This window comes from Colletes gigas, unplaced genomic scaffold, assembly GCF_013123115.1.
Source record: "Colletes gigas isolate AHSC1104 unplaced genomic scaffold, ASM1312311v1 Colletes_gigas_Sc00012, whole genome shotgun sequence".
NCBI lineage: Eukaryota > Metazoa > Arthropoda > Insecta > Hymenoptera > Colletidae > Colletes > Colletes gigas.
This window is the reverse complement of record NW_025106641.1, coordinates 7090157-7108705: the sequence shown is the minus strand read 5'-3', so window position 1 is coordinate 7108705 and position 18549 is coordinate 7090157. Positions and strand designations below refer to the sequence as shown.

Below are 18549 nucleotides of genomic sequence, written 5' to 3'. Positions count from 1 at the left end.
GACTCGTTCGTTGGTCGCAATTCACGGTGGGCTAGCAGGGTGGGGTCACCGAAGGTTGCGCAACTCGTGGCTATTGCGCGGCGGTGCTGCCTTCCACACGATTGCCACTTTAAGTGCGCCATAATGGCAGTGGGCTCGCTAAGAAGAACGCGATCTTAAGAAACGGCTCACGGTGCCTCAGCAGGGCTCGGGCGTCCGTCTCGGTTTCGCTCGACCCGTCGTGGCTGGCTGTCTCGGTCGCTCAGGGCCCCGCGGATGCGGATCGCCGTTGGGCCTTTCACTGGGGCCTGCGGGCTACGGGTCGCGACCTCAACGTGGTCCACTCCCTCTTCCCCTCTTCTCTTTCTCCTCTGCCCCCTTCGACTCTCTCTCGCTCCCTCGCTCTACTCCTTTTCTTTTTCTCCAAACATTTTTACCTCCCTCCTCCTACCTTTGTGCTTTACCTAACTCGGCTCCCTTTGCCTACTCGCGCTCCTCTCTGCCTCGATTCCTTCTCTTCTCGCTTCTCCGTCCGCCTGTCAGGATACCCCGGCTATTCTTAGTCACTCTCGTTAAGGGGTTACATCGTGTTGCGACTCTCAAAAAATCGAACGAAATTTATTTTACTAGCGGTTCAAAAAAATACCGTGCCCCTGTTCTTTCGAGTATTTGTATTTCGTTGTCGATGAACCAAGGCGCGGCAACGGTCGCGAGCGTCTTGTTTCGGGATCGTTATTAGCCTTTGTTGGCGCGCCCCCGTGTATGCACCGATATTCGGGTTATCGTCGAGAGATCCTCGATCGCGGTTTGTCGCGCGTAAAAAAGGGCACCCCGGAGTCCCTGGGAACACGAAGTCGAACGGATGGTACGGATCCTTTCTGCTCGCGGCGTTCCCGCGAAGAAGCGCTTGCCCTGATTTTCGTGGCGAGCGCATACATCGAGAGTCGAGAGCTCGTGATCACGACCTCCGCGATCGGAAGAGCTTAATCATGCGGGAACGTGTACCCCGGCGTACGAGCACGCCGCGGAGAAAGACTCGTTCCAACCGCCGCGGAATCACCTATCCGGCCAGGCACTTAATTTCTCCTGACTACGATTAACCTGCGTTCCACTTCTATTTAGTAACAGGAATTTAATCGCGCGCTCATCGTTGAACGCACGGAATTACGTGAATCCCCGACGACTGTTGGCTACCAGGCCGGTCGGGAGCTTTACGTTTACCACGTGGCCCCTTCGTTAGGGAACCACTCCGAGGCTGTAATTAACTCTCCGCGGGACCGAAGACAGGAATTCATGCTTCTGTGCCGCGGCGGTACAAATTTTTGTGATACGAGCTCACGGCAGACCGTATTCTAACTGTAACTCCGCAGGACGCGCCGTAAATCGAAGGACCATTTCGACACCCCCTTATCGTCGCCTCCCGAAACACGCGCGAGTTTATTGCCTTTTACAAAGAAAACCGCGCACCGCAGACGCCCGATTCGTCGAATTACGAGTTCGAAAAAAAGAGAAAAAAGTATATATAACGAGCACTTTTCTCGCGATTATAAAAAGAGAGTCTTAAACGGTCGACTGGCGATACACTTGGCTCGCCTTATATTAATTTCTCGGGGCCCGAGTGCGCCGGGCCGCGGTAATTTTCAAATTACAAGTTGCGAGGCTGCCAGGCCCGGTAGAGCCTTTCGCGCGGCTTTCAGACATTGTCTAAATAATAGTCTAATGGATAAGGTGTTCCCGAGCAGCGAGCCAGCGATGCGCTTCCAGGACTCGCACCTTGTGGTTGCGCTTGCAACGATAGTCTATATTCCCTTACGACTGGTTTCATTCTCCTTTAAAGTGTTTTAGAGGTTCTAGAAGTGGGTGCCCGGCCGTTTTCTCCGGCAAACTGCCTCGTCTCTGGAGCCCGGAGTTGCACTTCAGAGGCAGGGAACGGTCGTTGGCTAACCCGGTTCTTGAAGATTCATCCCGCCGTGTCTCGTGCCGACGTGCCGGCTCTTATGGTTCCTGGTAACGATCTTTTCCGATAGCTACACGATTTAAACGCGAACTGCACGTGCATACACGACCGCCGCAAACCGCTCTTGTACCTGCATAATTTTCAGAATGTATTTACGCATGGAACTCGAGCGTCGCTCGCCGGAAGTCTTTGACCACGGACGGAGACAAAAATCGCGCAAGACCGAGCGTCTATCACAACGGCGAAGATACGGTTTCTACGGAGCCCCGCTATAATACACACTTTCCTGATTTTATCGGCGGAAACTCCGGATCATGAGCTATGTTGATGTCTTCATGAATCTCCGTTGGATTCTACGAAGAGAAAGGTTGTAATCTCTTAAACCCTCGAGGCAATGGATACTATATTACTCCCGTGAAATGTTTGCTAGTATATTTCAAACTCAGGATTCGTTAATATTGACTCGTATCGTACGCAAAAGAAGAGAAGGAGAGTTATGGATTATGTACCGGAGGATTATAACAATTACCGCTGCCTTGCGTTTCTTGGAAGTTATCGAAGCCGTGGCTGTTGAGCGACAGTCTATACGTTCGGTGCGCGGAGATAACGCTTCCAGATTCCCGGTACAGTTGCGCCACAAATTAACAGAATTAATGACCAACGCCGCGGCTCGTGACGACACCGACTGGCAGCGAAACGAGGGACGCAGGTAATTGCTTTGGACTTGACATTTATTTTACGACGGTCTTTCGCGCCCGGTTAACCCGGACGCAACAATCGTTTTCGTCGAGACGCGTGGAAAGAGTTATCGCCGAAATGAACCGAGCAGTTTTCATCTCAAGGTCGATTTCTTCGACTCAGGTCGAGGCGAGACATCGTTCACGAGGGGTGAACGAACCTACTTGTGAACGTCTTTAAAAAAGAAATTAAAGAACTTCTAAATCAGCGTATCTAGGTACCTCGATCATGGAGGCAATTTTTAGTCCCGATTTATAGCGTAATAGTTTGTCTTGATCTTTTTCAAACGATCGTAGCACGTCTTAGCGTACAGTAGTTTAGAATCGCTGCTCTAAGCATCGAGTCATCCATGTTCTATTAACCCTACATCAACTTCCGCGTGCTCCGCGAAGTTTCCTCGTCTGGCGTTCAATCGATGACTGAACATTCTCCAGAAAGTGAAATTGTTCGTTGATTGGTGCTGTTGACGGATCGGACGTTTTTCCCGCTATTTTTCTCGGGCAATTTTCGTTAACGATTACCATACAATGGCTCGTTACGATGTGAAACGTAACGGGGCACGTTCGTAACGTTGAACAGTGTCAAGCGGTAAATAATAGACTGCTAATTTGCGGCGACCATCTGACGCGCATTAAGGCGACCGCGTACTTACGGTTTCCCGCGAGGCAGAAATCACCGTTGCCGGCCGATAATCATCTCGCAATGTTATCATCGTGCGATCGCGAAGCGTGTCCCGTCCGATACGCCGCGGCTAAATTAGTTCTGGGAACGCGATTGCCCGCGACGATGCAAATTGAAACGACGTTACGTTATAGCTGCAACGATTCCTCCGGATTTTGCTCGTAATCCCCATCGTGATCGAGGCCGTGCTCGTGCGGCGCTTAAACGGCGGCGCTGAGAACGACGATTAAACGATTACGATAAGAACGAATACGCGCAACGAACTCTGAAACTAATCCATGGCTCCAGTGTTTCATCTCGGAATATTATAACTACTAAGCTGATTTTTTCCCAATTCTTTTTCATCGATCCTCGACCTTTTAGTGGGCCGATAAGGTCGAGGACCGGTTGGTAGCAGCGGTACCGGGTCGTCCAGTCATCGTCCAGCGAAAGTATCTCAGGAACCACCACCTCCTGCGGGTCCCCCGGCGTGGTAGAGACACGGACCAGAACAAATTGGGATCAGGCCGGTTGTTTGACAAATTTCGTCTAGCGCCACGGGAGAGTGCCTTCTAATATCCATCCAGCTGGTTCCTCCTTGTTCCACCTTGTGGGTCCCAGTTGCCTTTTTCTCTCGGTTTGTTCCCGGAGCACAGTTGGTTCGTCGGTCGGGTATCCTTCGGTATTCGTTGCACGAACACTCGCCTCCTTTGCACGACCACCTCTTCCCTGGTCTATGAACAGGTCCACGGGGGAGCGTGTGTGCGCGAACATGTTCGAGGAACGCTGGTACCGGAGCGTGCAGCGTACACTACCGCGATAGGCGGTAGGACGAGGAGGATGAGGCCTTCCTCCGCCGAAGAAGGTACCGCTATCGCCCTCTGACCTCTCGAGGCGAGCGAACGAGGCCTCCTTCCACTGGCACCGGTAATTTTGCCCTCGGTCCCGGCTTCCTGGTGCTACTCGGATCTAGATCATCGAAAATCCCGAGACCAACGTCCCCCCCTGGTCTCGTGATCCTTGGGGGCCCGAGCTGGCCGAGTCGCGCCGAGACGAGATCCCCTCGGCGAGCTTGCACACGAATTCGATTGCTAAAGAGATCCCGCCTGCAGATACTCCGCTTTTGTCATTCTCTTCGTTGCTGTTCGCGAGGATTACCCTCGATGAGAGTATCTTCTTATTCGTTGTTACGCGATAGCAATTAGACGGAACAGGTTTCGTCGCTCGCGTCCGGGTGACTTTCAGAGTTTAGGAGTTGCAACATCCAGTGTTTCGATCACTGTTCTTATTGGAATGAAATTGATCCCTCCGAACAGCAAAGGGTATATTTAGCTCGCAAAAGTTAGCTGGCACGATCCCGTTATTAATCATGGACAGCGAACGCGCTAAAGGGTGCTATGAATGGACGACTACCTGGAAAACGGAAATGGAACACTCGGATGGAGAACGAGGCTGTTCGCGGACTTTTCCCCGTGGGAATGGAACATTTGCAAAGTAGCATGCGGCGGAGGCACTCGCATTCCGCGGTAAGTAGCGAGCGAGCGAGCCCCCGTAGTGCAACAAAAACGCCGGACGTTAGGCGAATTCGAGATGAGAAACCGTTCCTTAGGAAAGAATTATTCAAATTGCCGATGAGCCCGAGTCGGAACTGTGCTCCGCTGCGAGGCGCTGTAACCAGTACGTAGAACCGGCCGCGCGCGTCGACGAACCACTGGAAACGAGGAGGCGCAGGAAACAATGTCGTGGGATCGTTTCGCGGGAAATTGAGGTTTTAAACGCGTTGTTTATCGCGCGTTCTCCTAGAAAACGCGCTAAAAATGCTCCATGATTAATAAAGCGGGTTTTACATCGTATTTGGGTCAAGAGCCGGCACGTTGAAGCGCCGGGTCCACCCGTTTGGTTAAGTTTCGCGCTCGTCTCGGATCAGCTCGATGACTAATCCCGATACCGGACCTCTGGACAAGAGTAATCGCTTTCGAGCAATACCGAAATAACGGTTATAGGCGGGAAGGCAAATTAACCTCGTCGGCTTTGGGATCGCTACCGTGGTAAAAATCACAAATCACAATGGTCGATCCTTCAGCGGGCATTTAATTTGACTCCGCGGCTCGCTGGGTTTTACTATGTAATTTCGATCGGTACCACGAGACAGAAACAAAGAGACCCTGCGTGGATCACGGATAAATGGTTAGCGTGTGCGTCGTCAGTTTCTCCGACGATTTAACGGGAGTTAACGTAGCAAGGACATCGAGTTCGTGTAATTTCTCTATTAATCCTCTCGTGTTTCGTACGGAGAACACTTCGGTATTCTTCTATATTTTTTAATGATTTCTTCGTATCGCTTCTTAATTGAAGCTTTGTATATTGTTAGGAACAAAAGTTTATGGAACTCGGCTCCATTTTGCAACGGTAGAACAGAACGCGTCAAACTGTTTAGTTTACAATCTCTTCGATCAAACTGCGTGAAATTCAATCTGAAAGCTCGTTTACGGTTTCGACTTCGGTTACCGGGCACGTATATGATATCAAAATGGTGTTCCACTCAATTACGGGGAACTAACAAGGAAGATAGATCTACGGAAAGTCTGAAACCATTACGTTTGACAGAAAGGCTCTTCGGGGCGATTGCAGCATTAACGGATACAAAGAAAAATGTTGAAAGACAGAGTGTAATATGTTCTTCTCGACGTGTTAATGGGAGAAGAGTGAAGAGGAACGGAAGATATTACAGCGACGTCAGTAACGCTAGACTGTATTCTCTCCTTTAGAATCCGATATAGAAGAAGTCCTAATGTTTTAGAGTTTTAAAAACATTCAAACGCGCAACCTTGAGTATCTCGATGTACGAACAAATAGACTCGTAATATAGAATATTTGTTGGGGTTGCAGTGCTAACCTAAATACGATGGAATTAGCGTCCGCGGGTTTGGTAGTTGTTTCCGGTGATCCAAATGCCGGGATCCGTTCGTGTGGCCCCCGGGGCGGTCGGATTCCCAGGCGAGCGCGGCAAGAAATGGCTCCCAATCTCGTCCGGAAAGTGATCATCGCTGCCTCGAGTCGCACGATTAAAGACGCCATTCCCCCGCGGGCACGGCGGGAAGGAAGCTTCAAAAACGGTCCCGGGGCGAGTGTCATCGTTACCGGGTAGAAGATAAAATCGGCCAATCGAGAGAGCTCTCTAGGGCGAGCCGATAAAAGCGCCTTCCACCGAACGTTACTTTGCCGCGCGCCGGGGACAGTGAAGAAAGGCAGAAAGGGCGACGGAGAGCGCCGACAGAGATACCCTCGTAAGAGAGAAAGAGACGTGCGTTCGTTTTAATCGCTAATCGCCAATTACCTGGAGCGTCCCGCGCCCGAAACCCCCAGAAGCATTTTAACGAGCCGCCGTGTCGCCCGGCCCCGGAATTTTACTTCTGCCTGGTCGGCGTCCACCGAACCAGAGAGGCCACGGCGTTCATGGTATCCTTTCGTCTCTCTCCCTCTCTTTCTTTACCCGCGATCGTTCCACCGTCTCTTTCTTTACGAAGGGATTCGAGCGTGTGTGCGTGAGCCAGCACCGTACCAATTAGCGCATACTTCGGCCCTCGGTGTTCGGGTGCCCACGTTGCCCTGTCGGTCGCTTTCGGTGGCCACCGAAACCGCGGCCACGGAATGGGACGAACCGTTCCAAGGTCGTCGTTTCAGCGTTTGCGCTTTCTAGTCGAACCGACCAACGAAGACTTCGTCAGGCTGCCACGGACGCTGGGAATGGACCAGGTTCCGAGCAGAGCCGTCCGAATACGCGGAAAAAACCAGGATTATTACCTATGGCCCCTCGTTTTGGTACAGGATGAAATTGCGAGGCTCCTGTATCGATATCGATATAGAAAGCGACAGAAACGATTCGCCAATAGCATTGCTAGTCGATCAGAACATTATTCGGGAGTCCATCGGTGACTATTTGTTTTACAACGTGTCCCACTCGTGTCACTACCTGGTTTGCCTTTTTGGAAAATCCAGCCGTGAACCTGTTATGGTGATCAACTGATCCTGCATCGAGTGCTCGGTGCACGGTGTTTTAGACACAACTATAAACTGCCGCGTTTTCTGTCACTTTTATTTCCGTGTACCTCGAAGCCTGGTTTCGCGTTCGCGGAAGAAGCGCGAAATATTAATAATTTCTTGTATCGTATTTATCACCTAAAATAATATTTAACGTCGTTAACGCGTTGACTGCCGCCTACGAGTTAACTCGTAACTAATGATCTGTCACCAGACGCCACCTACGAGTAAATAATGGATAATGGGCGTTTGAAAGAAGAATAAAAATTTGTATGCATCAGAGAACTGATTATTTATTCATAAAAAAACCAAGATAAGTCAGGGGCCCTATTTTGTCCAACGAACGTTGCGACACTCGACGTAACGAACTCGTTCATTAAGCAATAATGTATCATTCGATAGAGTCTAGACAAAAATTGCATAACTGCTTCCCCAATGTCCAAAGACGGGGAAGCTTTTTGCAATAAAGTTTTGGAAGCATTTGTTTACATCAACAAAGGAAGTATTGCAATTTAAACCACAGGACTCGAAGGATTAAATAAGAGCTTGTCAAAAAAGAGAAGTTGATCCTCGCTGGATGGATACTAATCTGTCACAGATGCGAACAATAACCCAGTTTCCATAATGGCGATTATCTACGGGCTCCTAGAAAAGAATCGTGAAACGAAAGAGCAACCCTGGACTGGATTATCGTATCTCGAACGGAAGTTCGTGGACGCGAGTAGCGGGATCGCCGTTGCAAATGGCGTCAAAGGGACGGATTTGCGACGGGGTATTTTCCTTCAGATTTTCGTAACGGTTCTAGCCTGTTTCACACCGCAGGATTAAGTATACACCACTGTGGGAGCTAAGTAATAACTACCAATGGAATTAGAGACTTCGCGAAGTCGCGTATAGTAGATGGGATATACGTGACTGTACGTTGATGATTTTTATTCGCGGATTGATGATGGGATATCTATAGACACGGAAGTGAGACGCGGCGAGAGCCATCGCAACGGAATTTAAATTCTCAATAGTTTGGTATAAACGCAAAAATACTCTCCGTCCTAACTCCAATCGTTTCTCTGAAAAACGTAATTCTTTATCTTCGAAAAAAGGCTTCTTTTCATTCTAAAATTTGTATTCGAAACATTTTCCAATATCTATTGCAATTTACGTATTCCCCAAAATCAAGGCGTCTACGCATTCACGCTACTCGCAATTCGACTGTCAGGTCCCGTCTGTCAATTTCCATTTCGACCCGAACCTTCAAAAATTCTCCGCGTCAAAAGTCCCGCGCCACGCTTCTCCGCAAATCCACGTGCCCAATGCTGATCATCGGGTTCGTTCAACATCGACATGTCCTGTTTCGGCGGCACCGACGAACAGATCTACATGGTCGAGGTACTGATCCACAGGGTGACTCTCACGCGAGGAAAGATCAAGGATATCGGTGAATATCCAATAGCGATAAAGGTGAAGTTTATGAACTTCCCCGTGTTCGAGATCACGCGACAGGACTTTTACTCCTACACTCCACCGCCGCCCGAAGAGGACGGTTGCTCCCTGCGGTTCATGATAGGCAGGAGTTGTTTGTTCGTTATGCAGCCGAAAGAACTGGTACACGTGTTGCAATCGACGGCTATAAAGGTGGGTGTCTTCCGAATCGGTGACACTTATCCAACAGCCGAGACGGAGGTAGAGCTACCTGGCTGTCTATGCGATCAAGTGGCCATGGCCCAGAACGACGCGGAGAACCTGCCCAAACCTTTCGTCGTGAAGGGTAGCTACAATCTCGTGGATCCTGGCGAGAATCCGTCGGGCACGGTGGACATGGAGCTGCGACTGCTATGCTTTGGCAGATCCATCATGACCCATTACGAGTTGCACCCCAAGTTCTTTACGTTCAGAAACCAGGACCAAGAACGAGAGTTCTGTGTCAGACGACTGGTACCGCCCAGCTACCTTCCGGAAGGTGTCACCCACGACATCTCCCAGTTCCCAGACAGAACGACGATGGACGAGTTGAAAGGGATCAAGCCGGAAATGACGCGCAAAGGGAGAGGACGAAAGGGCAGAAAGAAGGGCAAAGGTGGCAAACGAAAGGGTAAAAAGTGAAGACCACCCGTTACAGAGACCATTCGTCGTTACTTGTCACTGTCGTGACCATGGTAACTACACCCGACATATCAGATACAAAAATTCATCGATTCGAGGCGTTGGCGCGGTTAGGTTAAAATTACATTGGTCGTAAAACGACCACAAAATTAATGGCGTGTCCCAGCCGAACGTATCCCTAGAAGCCCTCGCGTGTTCGCCATTCTTTTCTAAATTCCCGCGTTGTGAACAGAATAAGAAAATGGCGTTGAAAAAGAAAATTTCGTCGCCGAAGGAGGAGCAGCTCTTCATGCTCGAGATATTTATCGATCAGGTGAATCTGGAGCCCGAGAGAACTTCGGATACGAACGTCGAGGATCTGATCGTCTCCGTAAGATTCACCGACCTGCCAGAGTATGAATTGAGCGTTCCCAAAAACAGCGAAAACAGTCACACGGAGAATGGTGAACTGACGGGAAATTCGGACGACCGTAAATTCAGTAAATCGTGTATATTCGCCAAGACGCCGAGTAGTTTGATCAAAGCCCTGAAATCTACACCGTTGTACGTAAACGTGCATCGAGCACATTCTCCCGAAGCTGTTCTAGGCACAGCGAAGATTTCCCTGCCTGCCTGCATGTGCGATCAAGTGTCCTCCTCGCGAAATCGAATCAACGGATTAGCCGTACCGTGCATAGTAAGAGACACCTTTGATCTAACCGATTCCGCTGGCACCACGACCGGTAGCGTATCCGTCTCTTTGAGATTATCCTGTTTCGGTAGCTCGATCGTCAAAAGTTTCTGTCTGACCGGAAAGTCTTTTATGCTCGAGGACTCGCCGCTTCAAAAGTTTCTCTGCCCTTATCTCACGCCTAGTATAAAGGTCTCGAACGACGAAACGGCGGCTGTCGAACCGTCGCTGAAACGGCCAGCGTCACCGCCGCGTATTCCGATGAACGATCCTGCTTTCAAACGACTGACCACGGCCGAGAAGCTCAACGATCCTAAGTTCCGAGAATTAGTTTACAGAGCTTATCCAGATGAACCCACTTGCTGCTGTCTGCCGACTGATCGATCGACGCATCCCATGGAATGCCGTTCCGGTTGCAACCGTCCTTGCTGCATGAAACTGAGAAATCCCCAAGTATTGGCCACGCACAAAGGTAAGCCTATCGAGGACACGTCGGTCGGTACTTATTGCGTGAACGACTCGAACGGGGAACCGCCGTGCTCTAACGCGTCGAGGCTCAGAGGCGGTGGCGACATCGAGCAGATTTACATAGATCCAACGGGATACAAATGGACCGACTACAACGGGGATTACAATTGGTACGGCGCGATAAACGCCACAGAAATACGATTAGAGGGCGGTGGAGAGAACGGCATGTCTAGCTGCAGCTGTTCCGGGGGTCCGGTGCCCGTCAAACAATCACAGTCCAAAGAGGAGAACCTGATAGCCATATTCGACGCGTGCAAGCCTCGCGTGACATCCACCGGGCCCAGGCCCGCGTGCGTTTGCGCGGGAAAGGATACGGAAATGTGGCATACGGGCGCCGCGAAATGCTCCAAGGAGCCCTGCTTGGGCGTGGACTGTTTGATTCGGGCTTTCAAAGAGGCGCAGGACTTTGTCGATAACATTGGAAAAGTGCCGGGCCTGCCCGGACTGGGTCTGATGGACCCCTCCGAGAGCCCGTACTTTGGCAGAGACATCGACAAGGACTACGTGCCCAAGGAACCCCAGCAACCCGAAAAAAGGAAACTACATCCTCCTGCTCCTCAAGCACCCCCGCCAGCCCCGTGCAGCGCGCCGTGCAACGTGCAACGAGGCAAATCGAACGACGACCAGCGCGCTCAGCTACCTTACGTGCCGCCAGCACCTTTGGGAGGTCTCATGCTTCCACCCCGATTGGGAATCGTACGCGAGGCCATACCTGTACTGCCGGAGGCGGGCCCGGCCACGTCAATGAAACAAAGGAAACGGGACGACAAGAAGGAAGACAGGAGCGAGAAGCAGAAGGACTACGACGTAGTGGCCGCGCTAATGGACACCGAGATGGGCCCTTGCGGCGAGCCCAGATGCAAATCCAGGAGAAAGAGACCGGCGGAGGTTACCAATGGTACGCTAAGCGCGACTCTCGTGTCCTCGAAGACGACGAGCCGTCGAAGGTCTGTCAAGGGTTCGAAGAAACGACGCGACAGGTTCAGCAAATCGCCCGGCGGCAGAGGCAGGTCGCGTGAAAAAGGTGGCGCGGGAGGAGAGTATCGCAGAGGCAGAGACGTTGCTCCAGGACCTGGGGGCGATCGCGAGCACGGTTCGAGGCCGTCGATAGCGGTCAGCAAACGAGTGATGCGATTCGTCTACTTCGTTGGCGACCATTACCCGGGTATCAACTACGGACACAGGGACTGCATCGACGTGCGCATGAGGGTGCCTGCTAACATGGGGTGGTTATGGAACACCGTGGCCATCGCGGGCCACCTCAAGCCGCGAATCGGCTGGAAACCGGGCGCCATTAGCCGTTACGTGTACGAGTTGATGCAGGAGGCGAAGGAGAACTCTATGCTGGACGAGACTACGTCGATGACGACGACGAAATCGGCGGAGCGTGGGAAGACTGGGACTGTACGCGGAAGAACGACGTTCGAGCGCGGAAAGGCGACGACTGGACGCGGAAGAACGGTGATCGAACGCGGAAAAACGACGACCAGCCGTGGAAAAACGACGATAGAACGAGCACGAGGCGCCGGCGAACGCGGGAAACCGACGACGATCCAGAGGAGCGGATCGAGAAGACGGGGCAGAAGAACGTCGGAGTCCATGCAAAGAGTGCAGTCCACGATGGAGGACGAGGACCAAGGCGCGGAGAGCCCACCGACTCTGCACGTCCACAGAAAAGACGGGACTTATTACGTGACGATGTACCCGATCAGACAAGAGACGACGGCCGAACCGCGGTTGTCCGAGCCCATAAAGCCGCTGCAGTTCAAAATCGTGAAGAACAAAGACGACGCCTCGGTCGCGTCCAGCTCCACGGCGTCCGACATGGAAATCGAATTCTCTCCACCTGCGGCGGTCACCAGGTACCGCAAGAAGCCCGACGTGATTCACGTCGATACGCAGGTTCGTCAGCAGGAGATTCTGGACGCCGTGAAGACGGAGAGTACGAGGAAGAAAGACAGGAAAGCCAAGAGGGAGAGAAAGTTGAAACCGGAAACTGCGAAGAAAGAGGAGGGAGGCAAATCAAAGGCTTCGGCGTGAAAAGAAAACTGCGTCGAAGATGACGAGAAAGAGGGGAACTAGAGATACGCGAACGGTTCAGATAGTAAAACAATTAGAAAGTTTGAATTTTATCTTATACGTAGCGCAATGATTTACGTCGAAGCGACACGCATTTTCTAATGATCGAGTTTGCGCGTTGGCTTTGGCGCAAAGTGCGGCATCTTCAGGCGGCCGTTGCGCATGACTCTCGACACGTTATCGACTGGAGTTAAACAGTTGAAACCGAGTCGATCAAACAAGTTTTCGTTGCACGCGAGTAATGGATGTCAAGGCACAAGAGAAGCAAAATGAAAGTATACGACAGAAGATGCTCGATGTGAGGCAAATGCGTATCGCGGAATGCCCGTCGGATTCACCGTGGATCAGACCCGTTCGTATACATTACCAACACGATGGCAAAGAACGAGACTGGGACGTAGTAAGGGCACACGACGGCGTGAGTATAATCGTCTTCAACACGACTAGGAAGAAGCTAGTGCTCGTCAAACAATTCCGTCCTGCTTTCTTCTACACGTTTCTTCCGGAGAAACGTGGGTCGGTCGACCTTGAACGATATCCACCGACATTAGGTGTAACCTTGGAACTATGCGCCGGTATTATCGACAAAGACAAGCCACATGTCGAAATCGCGAGGGACGAACTTAGGGAAGAATGCGGTTACGATGCACCTGCCGAGGCCTTTAAATATATAACTACTTTTAGGTACGTCAATAACATTATTTGTTTTGCTAAAAAACTACGAGCTTCTTACGTAATTATAGGTATACATATCGTTTGCTTTCGGAGCAGTAACAGATCGAGAAGAGCCGGGGAGATAACAAAATATCGCAAAACAATTTGAGATTCCCACTCCTAGAAATTACAAATCGAAATAGAAAAATCGCTTGAATTAAAATTGAGATAATAGAATTTTTTGGCGATTATTCAAACCCGTGTAGCTCCCTCCTTGTATCCGCCACTGATCATAGATAGGTAAAATTCTTATTTCGATAAAAATATCGAATATCGAATGGAAGATAAACGAGTTTTTATTTATTACTGGTTGAATAAAAATTAGAAATTGAGTCATAAAATGATATTGTCCCTTACTAAATAGACAAAAAGTATTATTATAAATCAACATATAATAAAATGGATTATCAGGAATGGAGTAAGGGATTTAGATGCAATTTTCAATTTAAATTCATGTCCATTACAGTTATGTCTCTACTGCAAGCTTCAAGAATTCACTCTATTATGTGGAAGTTACGGATGAGATGCACACACACCCTGGTAAGCTTAATTATATAGTTTTATTCTGTACAATTTTATTGTAGTGTTGTTTTATATAAATAATCAAATTAATGGCACATCGAGTTTATAGTATTTAATAAAATATTTCGAAGAAAATCCCACATTCCTTGTCCTTAAGTTTGAGCAATTCATCAAATTAAAGGAGGAGGAGCTGCATCTGAAGGAGAACTGATCGAAGTGGTGGAACTAAGCATCCCAGAAGTAAGAGAATATATTGAGTCTAAAGAAGTACAAAGTCCCCCGTGTTTACTATATGGTGTGACCTGGTTTCTAGCTAACAAACCCGAACATTGTTCTTAACACATACTCCAATCCCTTTGAAAACTGTTCAAAATACGTATTACTGATCAGAGTCTAAATAAAAGGATTATCCTCTAACTGAGTTTATTTACAAATAACGTGTATGTACATAAGTGAACGTGAAAGAGATGTATAATAAGACTGGATGAATTCAGATAAACTGATGTTGAATTAATGCTCAGCCTCGTCTTTTGTGAACTGGGAACTGACCCAAGCAAGACCCCATTTCAAATTAGTCAGGAGGAACTTCAGTGCCTTGGTCCACTGTTCTTCCGAATTAAATTGAATTCTAATATAAAAATAATAAGTTTGAATAGTCGTAAAAACAGGACATATGAAATTGATATTTAGGCGAATAACTTTACTTGATAGAATAAGAGTTGCCTGTTGCGGAATCTTCTATTTTACCGCGATCCATTCTGTACGGGAGGCAGAATCCACTGTCCCCTTTTTCCACCTGTTCCTTAAACTGTTGCAAACAGTCGAGAAAAGCTACCATTCCTGCATCAAATTTTGTATCCCATAAAAATTTAAATCCTCCGCTTCCGTATAGCGGAAGTTCCCGGTGTTGGTCTAGAGCTTCGACGTAACTGTGATTACCGAATGGCACTAAACGAAAACGTTTGAACGTGAGATTCATTTTTCGAGCTAGTGCTGTTAATAGTAAGGTAGTCTGACCCCAAGCAGCATTTATTTCGCTCCAATCAACAGGCACGCTTGGCAATCTGCCTAAACGGAAGGAATTTATAGTTCCAAAATGTCCTGAGTGCCAGATATGAAATGTAGCATTGAAAACATTTGTTTTCTTCAATCTTTCTAGCTGAGAAGCTGCATAGGCTAATTGACACTCCAGACTACGATATTCATCTTCTGCTAATATGAGATCTCTCTTATGTTTTGAATATTCCTTCCAATACCTTTCTTCCTCTCTTTGTAATCGTTCCCTTTCCTTTTCTTGTTGCGCTATCGCATTCCTAGTTGCAATTTCTTCCTTCCTCAATGCTTCTAATTCACTTATCATTCTCTCTTCCTCAGACTTGACATCCTGTAGTTCTTTGGTAAGAGATTCCATCTCTTCATCTTCATGACCCTGTTGTTGCTGCTCTATTTCTAACTTTTTTAAGTATTCATTGTAATCTGACCACTCTGCTTCGTTCATTCTTAACTGTTGATCCACCAACAACAACAGGCTATCCGTGCACTCATCGCACAAAGGGTGGTCAGCAGAGCTACTACTACTAAGAATATCAAACAATGTTGCTCGTACCTGGCAATAAGTAAACATTATATTAATGTTTGTTGCCATGGGTCAAACAAGACCCTAGGTACCTTTAAATGATGACTGAGGGTCTCTGTTTCTCCAGCATCCCCAACTAACATAAATCCATTATTTCCATTTGCGGATTCTGTCAATCTAAATGGCGGAACTAAATTTTCTATACTTCCACTGTGGGGTTCAATGTCTCCAGTCACTTGTTGTTGAATGGGAACTATTATAATAATATTTATTTATACTGTTGTTGGTAGAAAGACTACAATAATTTCGTAATAAAAATTATTGTATTAATAAATTGTAGTATTTTAAATATAAATATGTTGGTTCTTGGCGTATAATTTATTAAAAATTAAAATTATCATAACTATAAAATATATCTGACGTATGCGACAATGACGTACATCGAGAACGACAGATGTTATTGCAGGTCTGAGAGAATGGTGAAAAAAAGAATTAAAAATTCTTACAAAATCATAGAGTTTGAAATAGAAATTACCTACGTGAAAGTTCTGCTATCGTATGTTCTCCGAGATGATAGAAACTCGGATCTAATCGCAGAGGTTGTAGACATCGCTGACATGCGAAACTCACGTTAGTTTTCATATCTACCATTCTAACGTTTCGTTACTCAAAAGTAACTTCAACTCGTTATGCACTCGTACGCCACGTTATTTATAAATACGCATTTGACGCTTGGAAGACAGTGTCAGCTGATAATGTTTTCATTATATACCGCGAGAAGGCGTTTACGTGCCCATTGTTGTTGTCTGATTTATATGTTCTTTACAAATAATTAAAAATCAATCTATTAGAAAGAGCAGTTTGAGTTCCAAAATGAAATAAATAAATTACAATGTATACAGCATAAATTTTACTTTGTTAGACAAATATGAATATTATAATAATTTGTAACACTTCATTGGATTCAAATAAAATCACGTGATTGCAGCAGGGTTATGATGACAAATGCCTATTCTTTGAATACATGCAAATACAGTAGAATTTATTAGTGGTCAATGATAAGTTAAAAGCTGGGCTGTATGTATGATTTATTTATTTTGAAGAGTCACTAGTAGTCTTATTTCATCAGTTTCCGTATTCGATGTTGTATCTTTAGAAATAAATTCATAATTTTTAATTAGATGAAAAATATAGTAAGGTAAATTTAATATGTATGAACAGAATGTATGATTTCTTAGTTATGTTAAATCAGACTTGCCAACTTTTACAGTATTTCCCCATAATTTTTCACTATAAAGAACAAGACGGTTATGCCATCTGAACACATATACACGAAGTATAAAATACACGTTGCATTTTCGAGTTACTATGAACGTTATCGATGCATGTTGGAATACGACACCTGCGCTCCTAACATTTAGAATCAAAATCAAATATCGAGAATAATCACATATACGAAGTACACAAGTATACTTATTTATAATTAATTCCACTTAAAAACCTATATCACAGACGAGGTATACGAGTAAACCTTTCACCTTATGGACTTTCGCGACCTAATCTGACTGCCATACCGATCTAAAAATTCGGAGGTGATTTTAGCGGTCTCTTTTCATGGATGACGGTCAGTTGAGAAACTATGCACTGAATTAGTATTGATGGGCAGACAGCTATAGTGTGTGCGTAAATACATGTGAGTTAACTATGGGAGGGATTGAAAAAGTATAGCTTCGAGGATTCGAGAAAGGCGGCGGATGTGAGTCTATCCTTATTGCTCTCAACACAGCTGAAATTCGAACTCGCATTATCTCGAGTGCCCAGACATTTTTTACTTTCCGACCTATGTAGGCATATATGTATATGTTCCTACGCTTGGGTACAAAAAATACCCGCGATCACTATATTCGCCAAAAATACTAAGTATACAACTGGTCGCCCGTGTTGATTCGGATATTTCATCCTACAACATGGTTGGGGACCAGAGGAAACAAAATAGCATGCGACTCACCAACTGTAGAATTCAAGCACCAGGGCGACGATGTTGCCTAGTAGGAGTCATCAGCGAAGTCATCAGCGACGTTAGAAACGAAGTCAGCATCAAGGTCAGCAGCGAGATCATCGTCGAGTTTCTCTGGATCCACAAGTACGATGATGAGATGTCAGGATCCTTTAGAAAGAAAGAGTAAATGTTTTTACGAAAGGTTTCTACCGTATTTGAAAACTTGATGGCAAATTTAGATCAAACAATTTTTTTTAAGCGCACTCGGAACAAAATACGAAGAATACTTACATTATTCGCACGTGGGCATCGCCAAATACTCTTTTTCGTATAGATACAGGTTTCCTGTCGAAACGTGTTCACAAACTCTCAAAGCATTATGGCGTGACCGTAGTTTGACGGCAGTTGAGAGTCTCATGTGGTTGAATTGTAATTACGAGCTGCCACAGAAATAAAACACAAATTTGTTAACAGACACTTATTAATATTGGATAAATGCATCGATGGATAATGACGAAAAGAAGAGAACCGGTTAAAAATGAAAAATACGTTTGACCGTAGTTGAGCGTCCCGTGTTTAAATTGTAATTACGGGCTCTTAGAGAAATAAAACACAAATTCGTTAATATGCACTTATTAATATTGTATAATTGCATCGATGGAGAATGACGAAGAGAATAGAAATGGTCAAAAATAAAAAATACGTACCTAAATAGACGCGAAGCTGTCAACGCACTTCCCACACCACTTTCCAGACGAAGAATGACGAACAGGATCGGACACGATCTCGCGCGAGGAGTGGGGAGTGGGGTGAGGGAGTCACGTAGTCCGTCTCGACTCTTGATGTGTATTTTCGAAATAAAGGTTAAACCTTATATCTCGAAGAACTGAAAATAAATAAAATTAAGACATGATGTAAATAAAATTAATATAAAATGATATGAAACAAACAATTAATTAATTGATTTATAATCTTTATACTCCTGT

General features: G+C 46.9%; 4 protein-coding genes across 5 annotated transcripts; 3 read left to right on the top strand and 1 right to left on the bottom strand.

Annotated features, from left to right (window-relative positions):
* Positions 1-8716: 8716 nt before the first annotated feature.
* Positions 8717-9475, top strand: LOC122398948. Its single transcript, XM_043399217.1, has one exon. The coding sequence runs from the start codon at positions 8717-8719 to the stop codon at positions 9473-9475; it is 759 nt and encodes a 252-aa protein (XP_043255152.1).
* A 241-nt stretch (positions 9476-9716) lies between these two features.
* Positions 9717-12713, top strand: LOC122398947. Its single transcript, XM_043399216.1, has one exon. It carries the CDS (start codon positions 9717-9719, stop codon positions 12711-12713), a length of 2997 nt encoding a protein of 998 aa, XP_043255151.1.
* Positions 12714-12934: 221 nt separating this feature from the next.
* On the top strand, positions 12935-14474 carry LOC122399269 (uridine diphosphate glucose pyrophosphatase NUDT14-like). Its single transcript, XM_043399828.1, has 3 exons — positions 12935-13436; positions 13933-14006; positions 14170-14474. Exons 1-3 carry the CDS (start codon positions 12994-12996, stop codon positions 14325-14327), a joined length of 675 nt encoding a protein of 224 aa, XP_043255763.1. The 5' UTR covers positions 12935-12993; the 3' UTR covers positions 14328-14474.
* Positions 14360-16303, bottom strand: LOC122399268 (beclin-1-like protein). Of its 2 annotated transcripts, none has more exons than XM_043399826.1 (4): positions 16104-16303; positions 15657-15817; positions 14693-15594; positions 14360-14616 (listed from the first exon to the last, which is right to left on the bottom strand). In XM_043399826.1, exons 1-4 carry the CDS (start codon positions 16213-16215, stop codon positions 14499-14501), a joined length of 1293 nt encoding a protein of 430 aa, XP_043255761.1. In that variant the 5' UTR covers positions 16216-16303; the 3' UTR covers positions 14360-14498. The 2 variants fall into 2 exon arrangements, with proteins under 2 accessions (XP_043255761.1, XP_043255762.1); XM_043399827.1 differs by having other exon boundaries at positions 16100-16238.
* Between the last annotated feature and the right edge of the window lie 2246 nt (positions 16304-18549).

Excerpts from the sequence above, each read along its gene's own strand:
- LOC122398948 (XM_043399217.1), top strand. The coding sequence starts at position 8,717 with ATGTCCTGTTTCGGCGGCACCGACGAACAGATCTACATGGTCGAGGTA.
- LOC122398947 (XM_043399216.1), top strand. The coding sequence starts at position 9,717 with ATGGCGTTGAAAAAGAAAATTTCGTCGCCGAAGGAGGAGCAGCTCTTC.
- LOC122399269 (XM_043399828.1), top strand. The coding sequence starts at position 12,994 with ATGGATGTCAAGGCACAAGAGAAGCAAAATGAAAGTATACGACAGAAG. Across the intron at positions 13,437-13,932 it reads AAATATATAACTACTTTTAG|TTATGTCTCTACTGCAAGCT; the intron begins GTACGTCAATAA and ends TGTCCATTACAG. Across the intron at positions 14,007-14,169 it reads TGAGATGCACACACACCCTG|GAGGAGGAGCTGCATCTGAA; the intron begins GTAAGCTTAATT and ends ATCAAATTAAAG.
- LOC122399268 (XM_043399826.1), bottom strand. The coding sequence starts at position 16,215 with ATGGTAGATATGAAAACTAACGTGAGTTTCGCATGTCAGCGATGTCTA. Across the intron at positions 15,818-16,103 it reads TACGATAGCAGAACTTTCAC|TTCCCATTCAACAACAAGTG; the intron begins GTAGGTAATTTC and ends TTATTATAATAG. Across the intron at positions 14,617-14,692 it reads GGCAACTCTTATTCTATCAA|AATTCAATTTAATTCGGAAG; the intron begins GTAAAGTTATTC and ends TTTTTATATTAG.